Source organism: Apostichopus japonicus, chromosome 20, assembly GCF_037975245.1.
Source record: "Apostichopus japonicus isolate 1M-3 chromosome 20, ASM3797524v1, whole genome shotgun sequence".
Taxonomy (NCBI): domain Eukaryota; kingdom Metazoa; phylum Echinodermata; class Holothuroidea; order Aspidochirotida; family Stichopodidae; genus Apostichopus; species Apostichopus japonicus.
Window position 1 is genome coordinate 19154415 of NC_092580.1, and position 19822 is coordinate 19174236.

Genomic DNA, 19822 nt, shown 5'->3' on the forward strand with positions numbered 1-19822 from the left:
TTGTGTAAAACACTTTAAGACACCAACTAGTGCTGTTCAAGTGACTCTCATTTTGCATTTATTGCTATGGTAAAGTGGCCAAAGTGGTAGGATTAAAAGCTTCCATGCTACTTAGCCTGCAGGTGAAAGTATGATGACTGTAACTAGTGTAACAGGAATGATTTAGGCCTGTCATGAATCATCTTCCTCCGTCAATAACGATTGTTTTTGACATAAAATTTTTACGTTTTACATATTTTTTGGCGTATTCAACGTGCCAAATATCAACTTATTCTAGGTCTAACGTCACAAGACGTTATTTCTGACAAAAGTTTGAAAGGCTAAGCCTTTTGGGAGGTTCTGGATGCTTGCAGACATTTTAACAGGGTTGTCCTAGACAGTAGGTACGTAACCCACAATCCCGTTCTAAGTTACATATTACCTAGCTTCTTTATACATGAGCGAAGCAATGACCCGCACTTGCCAACCGCACAATTAATTTTTGTGGTGCCAACAGTAACTTTAGAATAGATAACACTTTCGATCTGCCCGGAACGTGTCGAACTAATAACATACTCAGTCTTCCATGGTGACGTCTAAAATATGCCCCGCCCATAGGAACATACGTTCATCACAGCTTTTTCCTTACTTGGGGTGTCTGTAATAGTCCCATAATAGTCCCACAGTACAGTTTCATATTACAAGGCGGGGCTTAAGAGGTATGGAACACTCATAGTTTATCTTCCGACTGCGCACATTTCAAACCATTACGTGCAACCTGCTGCCTGGAAGGTTGCACATAATTAACTAACAACGTTATGCAAGTAAAAAAACTTTACCATTGCCTAAGGGACAAGTGTAATGAATGCTCGTCTATGGTAGGCCATACGGCAAATAATTGCTGATTTAATGTCCGTATGAACTAAAATTATTACCGGTATCAATTCTATTTATAACCGGCATTAATTCTCAGCCAATCACCATGTAGCTTCATATGCCGGTATTAAATATTATTAAAACCGGCATTAAATATAATTAATACCGGCATTAAATAAAATTAATACCGGCTTTAAATAAAATTAAAACCGGCATTAAATAGACCCAATCACATTAGCGAATTTTGAAGCTGTTATCATGCTCTGAGCTAGTGTTAATCCCTCTTGCTGTAGCGTGAATGCAGCGCAGTTATTTCTGCTGTAGAAACAGGGGTAGGAGCCGGGGCACTGGGGACACGTGCCCCCCCCCCATTTTCTTCCAAATAGCAAATGTGCCCTACTTGCAAGCAGGGACGTCGCTAGAGGGGGTGTTGTGGGGTGTCTCACCCCCCCCCCCAATCTTGGTAAAACTGACGATAGCTGTAAAACTAGAGTGTGACAGTCGGAATATCCGACTGCCGCACTCTTATTTACCTAGGCCTATTCCGATATTCTTGTGATTGTGAATGACCTAAAAATTTCGGTCAAATTGACCTTTAATCAGTCATATTTACCACGTTTTCCTTGCCACTTTGAGAAATTGTATCTCAAGATCCTTATACTTCACCGTGATTTCTTCGAATTCTCTAAAAAAAAATGCCTAATAGAACTACTGTACAATGTTCGCCAGCTTCAATTCGGTTATTTATGTACTAATTTTGCTATTGGGTGGGGTGACACTGTTCGCTAGCTTCAAGTAAGTTCAGGATATATAGGTCTAATGTCTCTATGGAATACAGTAAAAAGCTCAATGCTAATCTACGGAAGCTTAAAAGTGCCATCAACAACCTTGCCCTATTAGTTGACATTTTTCAGTAAATTATTTAGATAACAAGATAAAATCTTATCAAGAATCAGCAAAATGTTGGATTACTCAGTTGCATTAACTGAGCAATTGATCAATTTTCTGCAAAATGTTTAACTGACAACTTATCATATCTCATCATTTGGACATTTTTCTGCAAAATGTTTAATTGACAACTAAGCATATCTCGTTAATTGGACATTTTTCTGCAAAATGTTCAATTGTTCACTTCATTCCATCTGAGCAATTGAAAATTGTCTGCAAAATGTTTAATTGACAACTTATCTTATCTCGTCAATTCAACACTTTTCTTCCAAAAGTTCAATTGTTCTTTTCATTCTAACTGAGCAAATGGAAAATTGTCTGCAAAATGTTTAATTGACAACTTATCGTAACTCGTCAATTCAACATTTTTCTGCCAAAAGTTCAATTGTTCACTCATTCCAATTGAGCAATTGAAAAATTTTCTGGAAAATGTTTAATTGACAACTTACCTTATCTCGTCAACTCAACATTTTTCTGCAAAATGTTTAATAACCAGAGTGATTAATAAGTTTGTGAAGTGAGGGCCAGTGGTACAAATATATCGAAAAAAGTTGAAAAGTGCAGTCGCGAAAGATGGGGTGTCTGACTGACATGACCGTATCGATGACGAGTTGCGCGGGGAGGGGGGGGGGAGGGTTGGTACAAGGCAGCAGTCTGAATTTTCTGGCTCCATAAGCCATCCAGTTGGAATTTCAGCCACTACCCCCCTCCCCCCAATCATCAGGCCTTAGCTACGTCCCAGCTTGCAAGCATACTAACAGTTCATACATATTTAAGTGATATGGCCGGTGTGTATCGCTTTATAGCATAACGAGTGGTGGTTGTGGAATGAGAAAGTGCCCCTCTGATGTTGTGCCTCCTCCCCCACTTTTTGGAAGCTTCCTACCCCCTGTGTAGAAAGCAACGTACAACGTAATGACACGCATGACAGACATAGTACATTATCTGCGTGCTTTTTGTCGAGAAGCGAACGATACTTATGTTATTGACAAATGTTGACTCCCAATCCCACACAATCCGATGTTTTACCAGTTCGCAATGCTTTGAACCATTACGCTATGCAAGCTTGGAAGACTCCTGAATGATGACGAGTACAATGTCGCACCAGTGTCTGGGTGAACTAACGGGGGAAGTTTCACGCCTGGCACAATAGCTGGAAACTTATTAATAACATTGCATATTACACGGTAGCGCAACTAAAGTTGCAGTGCCAACTTAACAAATATGGTCTATTTAATGCCGGTATTAATTCTATTTAATGCCGGTATTAAATATATATTTAATGCCGGTATTAATTATATTTAATGCCGGCATATGAAGCTGCATGGTGATTGACTGAGAATTAATGCCGGTATTACATAGAATTAATACCGGTAATAATTTTAATTCGTATGGACACTAAATCAGCAATTATTTCCCGTATGGCCTACCACACTCGTCGTCGTTATATTACTGATCCACGCATGAACAGATCAGCAACGTATGTGTGTGATCGACCTCCCTAATAGTTTTTCTCATTTACCTATATATCTATCCAAAAATGAAATAACATTTTACTAGTAAATTTATATACTGTAAGTGTGTATAGTTATCAAATGAATAACAAACCCACTATTGGTCTATGTAATATTCACAACTGTCATTCACAACTTTCCGAATAGCAAACATCTTATTCTATTTGGGAGATATCACGGATTTAATGTTTCTTTACATACAATGTTCAGACTTGATCAAGTCTAAATATGACATACCGGTAAGCGAATCACAATGTGCTTCATTTTTCCAAAAAAAAATTCTTTCCTTCTTTTGCAATGTTTGTTTTCTATAATGGTGATGGGTTTAACAAATACTGAACCTAACAAGTTGGAGCCGATTATATAATACATTGTTGACCAAGGGTCAAATTCAAAGTCAAGCCTGTTAACATATATCGTGTTGAAAATATGAACAGAACAACAATGAGAAAGTATAAGGTATCAGATCCTAGTGGCACTATGACATCACACATTTACAAAATGGCAGCTCTCACACGCAATTTTTAAACTACGGTATCTCCCAAACAAAGGAAGATGTTTCATAGCTACTTGGGGCAGTTGGACTTCAAACAGATCTCTGTGATACCAGATAAACGAGCATGGATGGGTTTGTGTCCACTTTAAATCTCCCTGATGTAAGGGCTTGACGGTGCACACAGAACAGTAAAACAGCTGAGTCAATGTTGACAAAAAGCCATGATCATGCGTTATTTCGCTTTCAACTTAAGTCACAAATCAGTTAAGTTTGACAATTGGAAATTCGGCAAAATGCTGTGCGTTAATCTTTAACAAATAAAAATGTATTATTCTCTGTCAATATCTTATTAGAAAATGAATTGTGTAAATTCGTCCAGAATTTTCCCGTTCGGTGCACACTCTACTGGTTTTCAATACTATCAGATATTTGTATAACCTTGCAAATAAGCAAGCTTTTCATCAAATAGCGTTTGAAAAAAAATGAGATTGGCTGTTCATTCAAAAGAGTATTTATCAAGTTATTCAATAAACTACTGCTTATAACTGCAGTCAGAGGTAAACCGCACAGAGAAACAAAAAGCAAACCGTGAATAAAGACGTACAATACATCTATGACGAAAATTTTGCAATGTTTGTTTTCTATAATGGTGATGGTTTTAACAAATACTGAACCTAACAAGTTGGAGCCGATTATATAATACATTGTTGACCAAGGGTCAAATGCAAAGTCAAGCCTGTTAACATATATCGTGTTGAAAATATGAACAGAACAACAATGAGAAAGTATAAGGTATCAGATCCTAGTGGCACTATGACATCACACATTTGCAAAATGGCAGCTCTCATCTTCAACTGTTAATCTTTAACAAATAAACATGTATTATTCTCTGTCAATATCTTCGCTAGGAAAATGTATCATATAAATTCGTCCAGAAATAGGGCGCTCGGTGACTGGCATTAAAAAATGCACACTCTACTGGTTTTCAATACTATCAGACATTTTTATAACCTTGCAAACAAGCAAGCTTTTCATCAAATAGCGTTTTAAAAAAAAATGATATTGGCTGTTGAAAAGAGTATTTATCAAGATATTCAATAAACTATTGCATACAACTGCAGTCAGACGTAAACCGCATAGAGAAACAAAAAGCCAACCGTGAATAAAGACGTACAATACATCTATGACGAAAATTATTGTACATAGAGTTAAAAAGTGACTTTGTTCAATTTTATAGCCTTAGAACCTTAATAACAAACACGGAACGACAGGTTAACTTGTTGTGTCGGTGCTGTCATGTCTGCCAGAAGTATATTCTGAAAGTAGTTTATTTATTGAAACAATGATTGTGCAGAATACAGCGTAAATTAGTCAGTAAATTTAATCATCTCTCAGTATATCATCGTCCATACCACGCACAGCACTTCTCTCGTACGCCGGGGTACTGACCAGCAAGTTCATAGATGGATCAACAGTTGAATTGGAGGGTGTCTTTCTCCGTTTTATTAGTACTTGTACACGGTAAGAGATATTACCTAGGTCTCAAACAGTCAATGTACTTTCATGAGATAAACTAGTAGCTTACACTGGGCTATACTTCACAAATTCTTTGACATAGGTTATTTATAGGAAACTGTTAAAATGGCTCAATTTTCAATGTCAACTTTACATATGGTTGAAAGTCAACGAAAAGGCCGCATGTATTTGGGGAGGAGGGGGGGGGGGGAGAGATTGTAACTGTACAAAGTAGAGATCATACATGTGTGTATTGGGCCTAACTTTCGGTTAGATATACGGTAGAGCTGATCCCTCGACGATGCCAATCGTTACCGTTGGATGACTAGACGAGGTTTCCCTTTTTTGCTCATTTTGTTATTATATGTCATGATTATTACACATGAAGAAATCATACCGCTAATTCCAGAATTTGAATGTTTTTCAGCAAAACCGTACATGTTGTTCTTTTTTTTCAACTTTACGACAAAAGAGCATTGTCTTATTCCATGTTTTCTTAATTTTCTCAATTAAAGGTCTACTTTTTTATTGGATTCAAAACGGCATTTTTGGCATTACAGAAATGGATAAGGGTTGTAACAAAATGGGGCACTCTTAATTTCTGAAAAAGGGTACCTTTGAAGCTTCAAAAAATCGCCCAACTGCCCCTGGCTCAAGGCATCTTGAAGAGGTTGATTCTTCGAAAACCAAATAATGCCTTTTAAAACATTACTTTCGGGATTTGTTTCAACTTTATTTTTCACGACTTATTTTATCCTACGACTGATTTTTTGGTCTCTACTTTTAACATCATCATTGTTTTGGTACAGTGACATATAGCCAGCTACAATGTCCAAGTGACATATATACCAATATCCAATATGGTGCAACGGAAACGATTGTCCAATGGGAAGAGCCGAGGCCACCTCCTGATTACATACTAGTCTTCCAAAGTTACAGCCAAGGGACATTTCGTGTAGGAATCTCTTATGTGGAGTACATATATGAACATCCAATAACAACATTTGACCGCTTGTCGTGTTCATTCCAAGTGATAGTGGAAGTAGGTAAGTCATTTTTTTTTTTTGGGGGGGGGGGTATTCGCATCGGTTGTACTTCGACCAGTGGTCATGTCCGACCAACCATAATGCACCTGTAGTGAGGTTGCTCAAATGAAGTCCCCGTCCCGCCCGCCCTCCTCCCCCTCCCTCAAAACAACCCACTCTGTTTGGATTATTGTTCCCCACATATAATTTCTGAAGATCACAAACGTGGGAACAGGTACAATAAAATGATATTACGAAGGTCTAAGTCATTCGTCTGCCTCAGCGTGCATGGAACACCTATTATTAAATGGAAAGCAATGGGTGTTTGCAGTGGGTGTTTTGGTGTTTGCGATGGGTGTTTGCAAAGCAAAGCAATGGGTGTTTGCAATGCAAAGCAATGGGTGTTTGTGATCAATGATCACTTTCGTGAAATTTGTATCTTTGTTGAGCAATTCCGAGCCAAATTTAGATTAATTTATGCATGAGGTCAAAAGCCGAATGATTGCCTTGTTTTTTTTTCAGCTATCAAAGAAATGCATCCAGATGAATGATTTGCACTGTCGTATACACTGTATCTCTGAATGATTGCAAATGTATAATGGGGTATAGAAACATGTTCTTCTCAAAGTACCGGGTGTAGGGGCAGGTGCCCGTGCATTACCACTGTTCTTATACACACCCAGTGAGAACTCTTGTTCCCCACTTTAGCTCACCAATCAAGTTCGATTTGGGAAGTTTTAAAAATTGTCAATCATTAGAGCAGCACATATATAGTAGGACTGATAATGAATTCAACAGAGACGTGTTCACATGACCGATCTTGGAGATGTCAAGTTTAAACTTGTTAATGTTCCATAAAATTGCAAAACACAATATGAAGTGAAATGTAAAATTGCCTAATTTTTCGGTAAAGAACCACGTCCGCTCCCCCTTGAAACGTAATAGGTTATTCTATAATGTGCTTACCCACCAACCCAGTCGTCCGTCCTCGTTTTCTCTTCCATTTTACCCCTCCCCCTCTCCCTCCCCCTCTCCCTCCCCCACACCAATGGAAAATACTGGTTACGTCACCGTATCTTACGAAATCGTAGCAAAATTACATAAGCAGGACGTATACTGATAGTCTGGTGATAAATTCTTTTGCTGTAAACAAGCCACGACGCAAGAGTTATGTACTGAAGCTTAAAAGTGCCATCAACATAAGAAAAACCTTGCCTCATAACATATGATAAGTTGTCAATTCAACATTTTTGCAGAAAATTGTTCAATTGCTCAGTTGGAATGAAGTGAACAATTAAACATTTTGCAGAAAAATATTGAGTTGACGAGATACGATAAGTTGTCAATTAAACATTTTGCAGAAAATTGTTTGAATTGCTCAGTTGGAATGAAGTTGTTGAATTGACGAGATATGATAAGTTGTCAATTAAACATTTCGCAGAAAATTGTTCAATTGCTCAGTTAAAGCAACTGAGCAACCCGGCATTTTCTGATTTTTGATAAGATATTATCTCGTTATCTAAACAATTTACTGGAAAATGTCAACTTATAGGGCAAAGTTTTTCTTATGTTGATGACACTTTTAAGCTTCCGTAGTTATATATTTGCATATTTGCAACACGTCTTTGACACGGTATAACGGTAATTGATATAGTTTTAATTTCACCTTATGCATGGGTAAACCCGATGCCTTTCAATGGCAAAACAAGTGAGTCAGCCAGCGTGCAACTATCACATGCACCTGTTTCTTTCAAGTTTGCTTTCGTTGCACCTGTTAAATTAAAGTTAGCTTTCGTTGTGTGTGTGTGTGGGGGGGGGGGACTTATGGACATGTACCTTTATGGACGGGCTGTGCGCGGATCCAAAATTGTATGAATAAGTTCATCTGTTAAAGTGACTGGACTATCTAGTCTAATACACATACCTAGTCTAATACACAGGTTAATTCTTCAATGTACGGCCTTTTAAATGACATGTTTGTTACGTATTACCACTTTTTCACAGACAAATGATTTGAATATATCCAAGGGGGGCTCATTTGTTGGAAATGCTTGGTTAGAGATATTTGAATTTCTAAAACAATGAAATTAAGGTTTAGACTGTGGAGCGGACTTCGATTAGCCTTAAAGGAGCATATGTTACCATATGTTGGTGGTTGCCAGGTAAACTGGAATAGGTAGAAACATTATACTAGGGTTAATTTTGTTGTTGTTGAATATGACATATCAAGACTGAACTAAATTCATCCTTTAAAATAAAAGTATTAAAATTGTAACATTAAAGAATTACTATGAACCAGTAGCAAGTTATATTACCCTTTTACTTACGGGCCTAAATAGGGTATACGTTGCCTAGGTATACTCGGTATTTTAAAATCAATATTTTGTTTTCGTCACACAGAATTATTAATAACCCACGTTTTTTTGGGGGGGGGGAGGGAGGGGGTATGATGGAGCGTGTAATGGATGATCAAGTTGTTTAAAGGTAGAGCCACAACATGCATGAGTGTTTATTTTAATATTTATTTATATTCTGTGATATCAAATACACTTTCACAGAAGATCGACAACCTCCAGTTATTTCGAATTGTCCTGCCTCGCCGATTACCGTGGTATACGAAGTGGGTCTCACCGGTCATGCCGGCGCGGAATGGGTAGAGCCATCTGCTACGGATAACACAGGAGAAGTTATACTTGTTGAGAGAACGGCGTTTCCAGGGCAACCATTATATGTTGACGCACATCCAACATTTGATGTTACATATGCATTTGAGGATCCCTTTCAAAATCGAGCCTACTGCCAGTTCCAGATTCGATTCGAAGCTGGTAAGTAAAGTGAAATTACACCGACGTGTATGGAAGGTGGGGGGGGGATGGGGAGTAGGGGACGGGGAATGAATCGGTTAAGTTCCATTTAAGATTATTTGACACATCGTCAATGCCATACAGTAATAGAAACTGGCCACCAAGAATAATTACACTGATAATCGATGCAGTTGTTCAATTAGTAAGGCCAAATCATTCTTATAGCTACTTTGGTGGAGATGATGAACAAACGATCGCCTATTACAAAATGTGGAATGATAGCTACATTTACTTGATTCAGTGGTTCATAATCTAATTTACGAAAAGTTTAAGGGAGGGGAAGTTAAAGGCTAGTAAATCACTTGAAACCCTATTTGTTTGCAAATCTTAACCGAACATATTAACTCCTCTGTTTTCTAATGAGCTCATTGAGAGAATTAGCAGACCTCTGGGGTGTCAACCGACGGACAAGAGTACACCCCCAGGGAACTTAAATTTATTCTTAAATACTGCAGTGATGGAGATCAAGGCCACCCTCATGACTCCTCTTCTATCTAATCCTACACAAACAACACCCCCCCCCCGGCCTCCGTTCCTTCCCTCCACGCCTGATCAACACCAGTACACTGCGGCGTTAACGAACTCACTTCGAATCCGCTCAACAACACTGCTGAAGAGCAACTTTCAGTTTTGATATATTAAGAGAAACTGCACTTGGTAGAGTTTGATTTGAGAACCAAGTTATTTATTTGGGGTGGGGTGGGGTGGGGTGATGTGGGGCGGTTAGGGGTATTTTAACTGCTACACTTGCTCGTGATCATTATTGTTGTTTTATCTCTCTTCGTCTCTCTCACGCCTTCCCTCTTTTGTAAAGTTGACACTACGCCACCAACCATCCATAATTGCCCTAATATAGTCACCAAAGTAATTCCCCTACAGCAGAATGGAACATTCGTGTCGTGGGACGCACTGGAAGTGACGGATAATTCTGAACGATTTATTCTACGCATAGAACCAGAAATCCAAAGCAACTATTTCACGACGGGATTAACTGAAGTACAATATATATATACAGATTTAAGCGGCAACTCAGCTTCATGTTTTGTGAATATTCATGTCATTGAACGTAAGTACATGTATTGCGCATGCGCACAGTGAAATGCTGTGAATGTTGTAGCACATATAAATTGCTCTCCTACGTATGTAGAGTCACGAGGTTTACTAAATATCTGTCTCAATTTATGAACGATGCTAATAGTAAAAGGAACTAATTTCAGAGGCTTCCTTATCATTGATAATAACTTAGCAGTTGGCTAAGTACGAAGTCACTGAAATAACTCACCGAAAGTGAAAAACTGACTGGCCAATAATCCTCTACGTTATTCTCTGTGGAACTGCACGACGTCATGTGTGCATGGTGATAAGAATTTTTAAGGCATAATCTGACTTGATTTCTTGCACCTGGGAACAGAAGAATGGAAGACATGGCCGTCACAAAAACAGCGAACTGATCTTGCACAATTCATGTGTGTGCGTGCGTGTGCGTGGGTGGGTGTTTGTGTGCGTGTATATGGTGATAGTGCGGTGTCCTTTTCAATGCACAAGTACACTTTGACGATGCAGCCTAGTGATAGTTTTAGTTGATTGCTGTATGCTCGATCAGGCTCCCCCTCCCCCTCCCCTCCTCATGATACATTGATTGATGAAGATTTGCATATCCTCTGAGCAAGAAACTTGTGATACTAATTTGCAGTGGCGTCACCAGACATTTCAATCTTGGGGGCACAGGGATGGGGGCACATCACTTAGTTAGGGGGAACAATGTTTATTTGTGAATGCCGTCCTGGGGGAGGGGTCTAAGGTGAGGTGTGAGAAATTTTAAAAATAAGTAAGGGTCCTTAGATGCAATCTGGTGCTATATTTTGCAACTTCATGTAACTTTTGTTCAAGAATTTTCGGGCTTAGTCTGTCCGATATTTATGTTTTTAATTGAGGCAGATATAGTTTTTGTTTGAGTATTTTTTTTAACACTTCAAGTCGCATCTGGGGGGTAGGGCACGATTTGGGGGGGGAGGGGACATTCCTCTAAGCCACCCCTTGGCGACGCCACTGCTCATTCGACGTAACATCCCCTTGATCACACTGTTACTGTCTCGATAGAAGGGGACTGGGATTGAGGGTGACTTGTCTTAAAAACAAGTATCAGTGATTAACATAAATGATAATCATAATAGAGGTCGGCATAATTATAAAGTTATTGTCACATCCGTACATACATGTAGTGAAAGCGACAACAATCCATTTGACTTCCAACAACATGCTTTATCAAATATGCAAAATTTAGTAGAAGGAAATATTATTAATAATAATATATGTATTAACTCGTTTATCAAATCTATATCTATTTTATATATCTACCCCTTTTGGGGGAGAGGGAATGGATTTTAAACTATAGAATAAAAAACATATATAGAAAAGAAGAAACAATCAAACGGTTATACATAAAGAAAATACAGTGGTGACTTTTGTATCTTAACTGTCATTTTTAGGGGACGTTACACCACCCGATATCACCGATTGTCCAACCTCTATCATCTTTGGTGTCAAACCTGGTATCATGGAGACCTTTGTTCATTGGGACCCGCCAACGGCCACCGATAATTCCGGAACTGTGTTTACAGAGGTGCATGAAAGAGAAGGAATTTACTCAGTTGATACAGTGCTGGTAGTTGTGTACAGATTTGTTGATGCAAATTACAATGAGGCAGTATGCACTTTTCAAGTCAGTGTCGTGGAAGGTGAGATAAAAGTAAAAACTTTGAAGGAAGAAAGACATTTTTACGACTCGATTGTGATGATGATGACGATGACGATAACGATAACAATAACGATATCGATGACGATAATGATGACGAGGACGATGATGATGATAATGATGATTTTCATCATGATATTTTACAATATTGTTTCGCGTACATGATATATCTATTTTCCTTTCTTATAAATTATTTGCAAACATCATCGCAGTCTACCTTTTGTCAATTTCTCGCACCTCCTTAAGAGAGAACACTAAGCGAATGTCATCATTGGAAATATACATGTGTTTACCTTGTCAATGAGACATTGCATTTTCTTCTGGTTACTCTCCAGATGACGAAAACCCCATTATTGTAGGATGTCCGACAGAAGATATCAGTGACGTCATACCCTCAGATGATAAGAATGCCACTGTTAATTGGATGGATCCTATTGGAGAAGATACTACTTTTATCGCAAATGTGATACAGTCTCACCACCCAGGCAACAACTTCCGTGTCGGGAATACTACAGTGGAATATCTGTTCATCGACAGCGCAGGAAATAATGCATCTTGCAAGTTTAACGTGGTGTTAAAATACGAGCAAACTGAAGGTATGCTGCAGTAATTTATTTTAGACGTAATCGTCTGCGGATTTTGACCAAGGGTAACGTACATGGTGGTGACGGATGGAAAGAGGGGGGGGGAGGTGGTTTCAAGGGTGAAATATGTGAGGGCTTGGATCCAATATCTTGAAGTATTACAATACTTGATAGCAATAAAACATACAATATGTAATAAATAAAGATGGACCGTTCCCCCATCTCATCCATACCTTCAAATTTTCCGCCATGTTCTCGGACATAATGTATAAGGCCAATTTGATAATTCTGGATTCGCTTCCTTTCATTCAAAGTGTGCAAATTGCCTTGGTATGGCGAGAAATTGGGTATGGTGACATCACTATTAAAACAAATCTCAACAGTTTTTTTTCTTCAAAATTGGTAGTTATACTCATTATGAGAGGCATGCCCTGACACATAACTAGAGCTCTCCATATTGGATATAACCTGCACATGGATTTGTAGAGGGTGTCGTATGTTTGGGTATGGCTTTGACAAAGGCACATTCTAAGTATGGAAAGTTAACCCTGATCAAGTCAGTTATGATCACATGATTACTGTAGGATGACCGGGTTTGAGAGTGGATCAAGCTAGCTGCTGCCATGTTTGTGACCAGAATCTCTCCTAGGTAACTTTCTCTTAAAATGTATTACAGTGCTCTTTTGTAGGCTGTACGTATTCCAAGTGTATAAGCATGCACTGTGTAATAAATATTCTTTCCTTCCTCAATGAGATGTATAGGTGCAGTTGCTATTTACTACATGATCTTACTAACTTGGCATTTATTTTTTTATTTTGTTTTCTTTTATAAACCATGAAACCTTCATCATTACGCATTCTACGTTACATGCGAATACATCCTGTGCGCGAGCCAGTACCTGCATAATGAACTAGTAATGTGCGTTCGCATCTATTTCTTGTGCATATTTCTTGCTCTCCGAGCTTCGATTGAACATGTTCCACACCTTTGCATAAAGCAACAGTACGAAGACAAACCTTTCGAAAATGATGGCGATCCTTTGGAATGTAGTTTACTATTAACCACTGGTTTCAGGCGCGTAGCCAAGGTGGGGGGGGAGGGGGCGACCGCCCCCCCCCCCCATTTGAACATATTTTTATGAAAAATAGAAAATGCTTAGATGCAACTTACAAGGCATGGGAAGTGCCATTTCCAGCGATCTGGGAGGCATTTTCGGCCGGAATTTTCTTGTACGCTTCGCGCCAAAAGATAGTTTGCCTGCAGGCTTCCGCCGCTCCCTTGGCAAATTCCTCGCTACACGCCTGACTGGTTCAAACAATGCTTCTCTAGTCTTGGATATTTTTTACAGCAGAAGATACTTAAGGACTAATTCAATCAGCTGGAATGTTGTTTCTTGTGATGGACAAAAGAGCTGGTAAATTTTTCACTAAGAAAAACCAACAAAAGTCTTACAAAATGAGAGCCTACGGACCATTCGCATCCCTATTGTCCCGTTACATTGGGACTGTAACCAAGTGGTGTTTTGTCTAGTGTATTGTATCACGATTTCCTTGATAGGAGGAACGTGTATTTCACATGATTTGAAATAGGAAAGGTCGATAGTGAAGGCGACTGTAGTTCAAATCATGTATCCTAACCTTGATGGTTCATGAAAGGACAAATATTACATTATCATGAAGGCAAAAGACCGTTCAGGGAATTTCACTCCTAATGGAATATATGAATATGTATCATAGATTGTCTACTTCTTCTTTTTTTCTTGCAGTTTCATCTGGAAATGATATCATCATCATAGTTTTGATCGTCTGTCTGACAGTAGTTATCGTCGTTATCTCATTGGTTCTTGCTTTCGTCATTTACTTACGTCATAGCAAGGAAGTCAACACCCCTCGGCCTAATTCTGAACTTCCGGCAACACCAGGCATTCCAAATGAAAGCCACGTAGACCTTTCTGCAAGACGGTCGCTACCACCATCCGACTATGCAGACTATTTAACTCCGAGTCCCAACTGATCCAACCCGGGAGGCCCGGGTTCGAATCCCGGTGGAGGCTGGAAGTTTTTTTCATTGTTCTGGATTTTCCTTCTCATTACGTTTTCAATAATATGTATTCATTTGCCTTTGTCGTTTACCTCCATTTCATAACATAAAGTCGGTTCAAATTATCTCTTTCAAGATCCGGCTTTAGGAATATATATATATATAAATATATATATATATATATAGGCTATATATATATATAGGCTATATATATATAGGCTATATATATAGGCTATATATATCTTATATCTTATTTCCCTTATCTCATATTTCACAACGATTTCAATTATATACATATTCATTTACCTTTGTCGTTTACCTCCTTTTCATTAACAAAGTCGGTTCAAAGTATCTCTTTCAAGATCCGGCTTTAGGAATCACAAATGATTTTCGAGTTGGTAAGCATCAAGTTTGATCTCTAGAGTAAGGCTAATATGTCACCAAAACAGAAGTAGTATTGTTAGATACAGGTGAACAACGCCTTCAGTGGAATTACGACCTTCCTTATCGGTTTCGAACCTCTGGACATATAATCAGCGTCCATAGTCTAGTTGTTAGGGTGTCCGCTTATAAAGCGGGAGGCCCGGGTTCGAATCCCGGTGGAGGCAATAGCTATAACAATAACAGTAACACTGGAATCAAGCTTTACTCTTTGTGATTGGTTCATTACGTTCACAGATAATTCTCTTGGGGGACTGTCTGCTGTAAAATAAAAATTAAAACCAAAGGTCACATTTTTTAAATCTCACTATGAAAGGAATATTTCAACCCTTTTTTTAAATACACTAGAAACTGAAGCTGTATCCTTTCATTGCAATAATTCGTCAAAACAGATGTTATGAAATATATATCTTTGAGCAAGTTTGTTACGTTTGAAACACAAAATATAAACACATATATGGCTAATCCTATTACATACTCAGCCTTCTTTTACTTATCAGAATGAATGCAAAAGGTATTTAATCAACAGTTTCAGAGTCATCCCACCTTTTGGGACAAGAACAGTTTGAGCAGAACCTTGAATGAGTCAGTAACTGAATCTGGAATTTGAGTACACAACCAGCTGCCCAACAGTTCCTAAATTACTTACCTCCACGGCCCTTTTAATAGCAGCGCATAATGCCCAGTAACCGCTGTGCTTCTCGTTGAATTCAACTAAGTACCTCTTGTCGTTGCTTTCGCTCCAAAAGGAAAAGTTAAGTGTGTCAATCATAATTTTATAGAGAAGATTGTCGGCATGGTTGTAACAGTGGCGTAGGAAGGTACTTTTGAGTGGGGGGGGGGGGGGGCTGAAGACTGATGGCCGGCCTTGGGGAGGGGTCTAAGGGGAGGGGGTGTCCCCTAACAATGGAATTTGTTTGCATTTCCAGGTGGCCTCAGATGCAATTTGGTGCAATATAGCACACTTCAACACCCACTCCATTTTGTAAATAATTTTGCATTTTCACCTGGCCTAAGATGTAATTTGGTGCTCCATATGAGATTTTTTTCTCATTTGGAAATGAAAAAGAGGTTTTCTGACTTGCGAAGCGGGGGGGGGGGGGCGGAATGATACTTCCGCCTCCATATTTTTCACTGGGGGGCTGGCGCCCCTAGCCCCCCGGTTCCTACGCCCTTGGGTTGTAAAGTCAAAGCGATTTACTGATTTACTGACTACTGACTTTACAACCATGCCGACAATCTTCTTTATAAAATAGTTTCAATTCCTGCTACTCCTTGTCACTTTCGCGGTGATCATGCACTGAAGAAGAGCTAGTTTTGCTCGAAAGCTCTGCAAATCCAAAACATTGGCTGTTTTACTTCCAATCACTTACCTAATTTATATATATATATATATATATATAAATATATATATATATATATATAAATATAAATATATGTATATATATGTGTATATATATATGTATATACATATATATATATATATATACATATATATATATATATATATATATATATATATATATATATATATATATATACATATATATATATATATATATATATATATAATACAGCTTCCGGGCACTCCCCCACGTACCCCCATCATTAGATATATCATACCCCACCCACACCACATTTTGACATGTTCTACACATATTTCAAGATCGTGACATGCCATTGTACATACTAAAAAGGCATCAACATCAGCCCCCCCCCCCCCAACCACTTCACCCCAACGCCATTCTTCTATTTATTGTGTCTATTTTGCTTCACGTACAATAAAACACCTTCATATTGATGAACAGTTTCAAAATTGGACTATCCCTTTAACGTAATGAATATTCGGTTTACAATTTGCAGACGTTATTGATCGATTTCTGACAAACTCAATCGATTGATCAATAATTTATACGCGTTCTACAAATACTGACATCAAATTGACAAAAGTAAAATTTCCATATTTTATGATTTACTTATTCAGATAAAGGAGATAATATCTCATCTCTTTTATGCATAATTAATTTCTTTAGTCCAGTATAGCTCTTATATTGAATGCATTCTTCCACCTGTAGCGTTAAAATGCATTTGCGAGTCCACTTGTAAATCTTGGTAAAGCCAAATTGGTCACCAAAATCAATTTACTTTCAGTTACCCTGAAGGATTTGTTTGCGTTATTGAAAATTTCATAACTTCATTTCGTCTCAAATCCGATCGAATATACCCGTTGTGCAATTTAAGCTAAAGAATTCAGACCGGCGGACAATGTGATTGAGGAATTAACTTTATTATCACAGGCTGAAGGCGATGCCTACGAGGACTCTTCCCAAAAGCCGAAAGAGAACTTGTATTAGCATTTGTAGTGTGTTAGTATCATATTTGGTTTATAAAAAAGCATTTATTTGATATATTAGCTTAGAATTTTCCAAAGGTTTGCCTGTTTTATAAGTTGAATTATTTGGTGCATTAATCTTCCTAAATAAATAAATAAATACGTTAAACAGAAACTAAAATAACTTGTTCTATTTGTAATGTTGTTAATGTCTATACAGAATGTTGAGTTTTTGATTATTCATGACAACTTCGTTATTACCTCACTATGACATCATAACTTGTTTGACTGATGTGTTCTACTGAAAAACGTTATTTCCAACAGTGTCTTACCATTTCTAATTAGGCTTATTGTGCTAACCACGCACAAATGGAATTAGCATGCATTATAATTGTATTGAATTGGTTACACTTATTGCAAGGTATAGCCTACTGAACGGTATGGCTACGCTGTGTAGGGATAATTACTTATAACAGGGACCGCTGACAACTGGTATCTCAGTAGATTGAATATAATTCTTTTAATCCGGGATGGTTCTAAGCAATGATACATTTGCACTTTTAAATTGAGTAATAACTATTTCTTGGTAGTGTTCTTCCGAAACAAACGACTCAGCAACAGACTCATTACTGTTCCCCACCTGTGTTTTTGCATAAGCAGTCTAGTAGTTACTCGAGGTTATGTCACGTGACCAGGATACAACAATACAACTACTACTACGACGTTCGTGGTACTAAATCATCATAGTTGCAGGCCTTAAACTACGTCCCTCCTCCACCCCCCCCCCCCCGTGCAAACTCCCCCTCCCCCTCCACACCATCTGATCCACTATCATGTGTGAAAAAAAACTTCACAGGACACGAGTAAGAACAGGCAGGGGCAGGATTGATAACTGAAAGTGGGGGGGGGGGGGGGTGGGGGGCTCTGGGAAGGTTCTAAGGGGAGGGAGTGTCGCCCCGAATTTTCAGATTAAAAAAATATGTAAATAGAAACCTAGATGTAACATCGTGCAAAATGTATAGAATATTACCCAGTATATAATTTGTGTATTGGAAAATGTAATTATGTTATCTGCATACTTTAGAAGAGTTCCCAGATTTATTAAGCGACATGAAAAATGACAAACGGTCAATCTTATCGTTTCTAATATAGGGCTGGACTGCGCCCGTTGACACTCTCGTAGGTGGCGAACCGACTTATACCTTCTCCAAGACAATAATATCAGTGTTTCTCTCAATGTTTAAATCAGCCAAGCTGGATAATCTTAAAGAGCATATGCCTATATGACACTGTCACATTGGTACTAAAGCAGTATTATGCTTGTACTAGTTCGTTACGGATTTAAATAAGAATCGTCACAATGGGTCGATCTGTTTTATAGCCTATGTAATGACAATATAAGTAAATATAAAAGTATCGCAGAGTTTTAAGTATTACTATTACATGACCAACCAAATTACCGACCGAAACGGATAAAAAAACCTCATGGTCTGTGGAAAAGTTGGGGGCGGGAGGGGGGTGCCCCTTGCCCTCTGCAATCTCGCCTACTGAAAAACATGGGGCAGAGGGGCCGCTTCCTCTTCCCGTTTTGAAAAATGTTGGTCAGGAATATCTTTTTCTGTCCCTCACTTCTTTTAACTATGAAATGCACACCATGGCAGTGCGAAATCGTTCAGCTGGATCCTGACCTTCTGATGATGTGTATGTCATACATACATCATAATACGCACGCATGCACGTCTAATTATCGACTTTTTCTAAAAATTTCGTACAGTTTATAAAAAGTAGAACTTTGGAAATAAAATACTCGAAATTTGTAGTGTCTCATCTGGATGTATGAATGCATCTACAAAACTAAACTAAACTTTTTTTTTGGTGAAGATTCCATACCCCACCGGTTTACACCCCAATCATTTTTGGTAGTATCACACACCATTGTAGACCTCCATATACGTTTAATAACACTTGAAGTACGGGTCGATTTGTGTGATTAGTGTCGTTGACTGATAATGGCTTCATTTTGTTACCCCTTGCAACAAAACTAACATATTACGTAAAACGCCCAAATGCATGGCAGACTACTTTATTCAACAATAAATGCAAAACAGATGTGTATAACGTTTAGTGTGACTTTACAAATCGTAAAAACGTTCGACTTTAATAAATTATACAACGGGGAGGTAGTATTTGTTCTACTCTCCTTTTATATTTGTTTCCCTTTAAAATATATCTACATAAATTTCACCGTTTATCAACAGCTGGAACATTTATTTCTTGACAAATTTAACTTTGACAAAATATGGTAAATAACAAGTCAAGTCTCGTTAGAAAGGAATCTTTGGCAGCTTTATTATACCATTTTCATAAAGTCAAAATTTCTGTAACATGTCTTCTGCTAAATCTTCAATGCAAACTGTAACAGGAAAACAGTGAGAGGTTGAAGGGGGGGGGG

The 19822-nt window shown here is 38.2% G+C and overlaps 1 protein-coding gene and 1 non-coding gene across 2 annotated transcripts; both read left to right on the top strand.

Annotated features, from left to right (window-relative positions):
• Positions 1 to 4958: 4958 nt before the first annotated feature.
• LOC139961915 (hyalin-like) lies at positions 4959 to 15508 on the top strand. The gene is made up of 7 exons (XM_071961599.1): positions 4959 to 5334; positions 6138 to 6374; positions 8912 to 9178; positions 10032 to 10283; positions 11707 to 11955; positions 12308 to 12568; positions 14323 to 15508. The coding sequence occupies exons 1-7, from the start codon at positions 5277 to 5279 to the stop codon at positions 14568 to 14570; spliced, it is 1572 nt and encodes a 523-aa protein (XP_071817700.1). The 5' UTR covers positions 4959 to 5276; the 3' UTR covers positions 14571 to 15508.
• Positions 15134 to 15205, top strand: Trnay-aua (transfer RNA tyrosine (anticodon AUA)). Its single transcript has one exon. It is a non-coding gene; the product is annotated as a tRNA-Tyr (tRNA).
• Positions 15509 to 19822: the final 4314 nt, after the last annotated feature.

Excerpts from the sequence above, each read along its gene's own strand:
- LOC139961915 (XM_071961599.1), top strand. The coding sequence starts at position 5,277 with ATGGATCAACAGTTGAATTGGAGGGTGTCTTTCTCCGTTTTATTAGTA. Across the intron at positions 6,375-8,911 it reads CCAAGTGATAGTGGAAGTAG|AAGATCGACAACCTCCAGTT; the intron begins GTAAGTCATTTT and ends ACACTTTCACAG. Across the intron at positions 9,179-10,031 it reads CCAGATTCGATTCGAAGCTG|TTGACACTACGCCACCAACC; the intron begins GTAAGTAAAGTG and ends TCTTTTGTAAAG.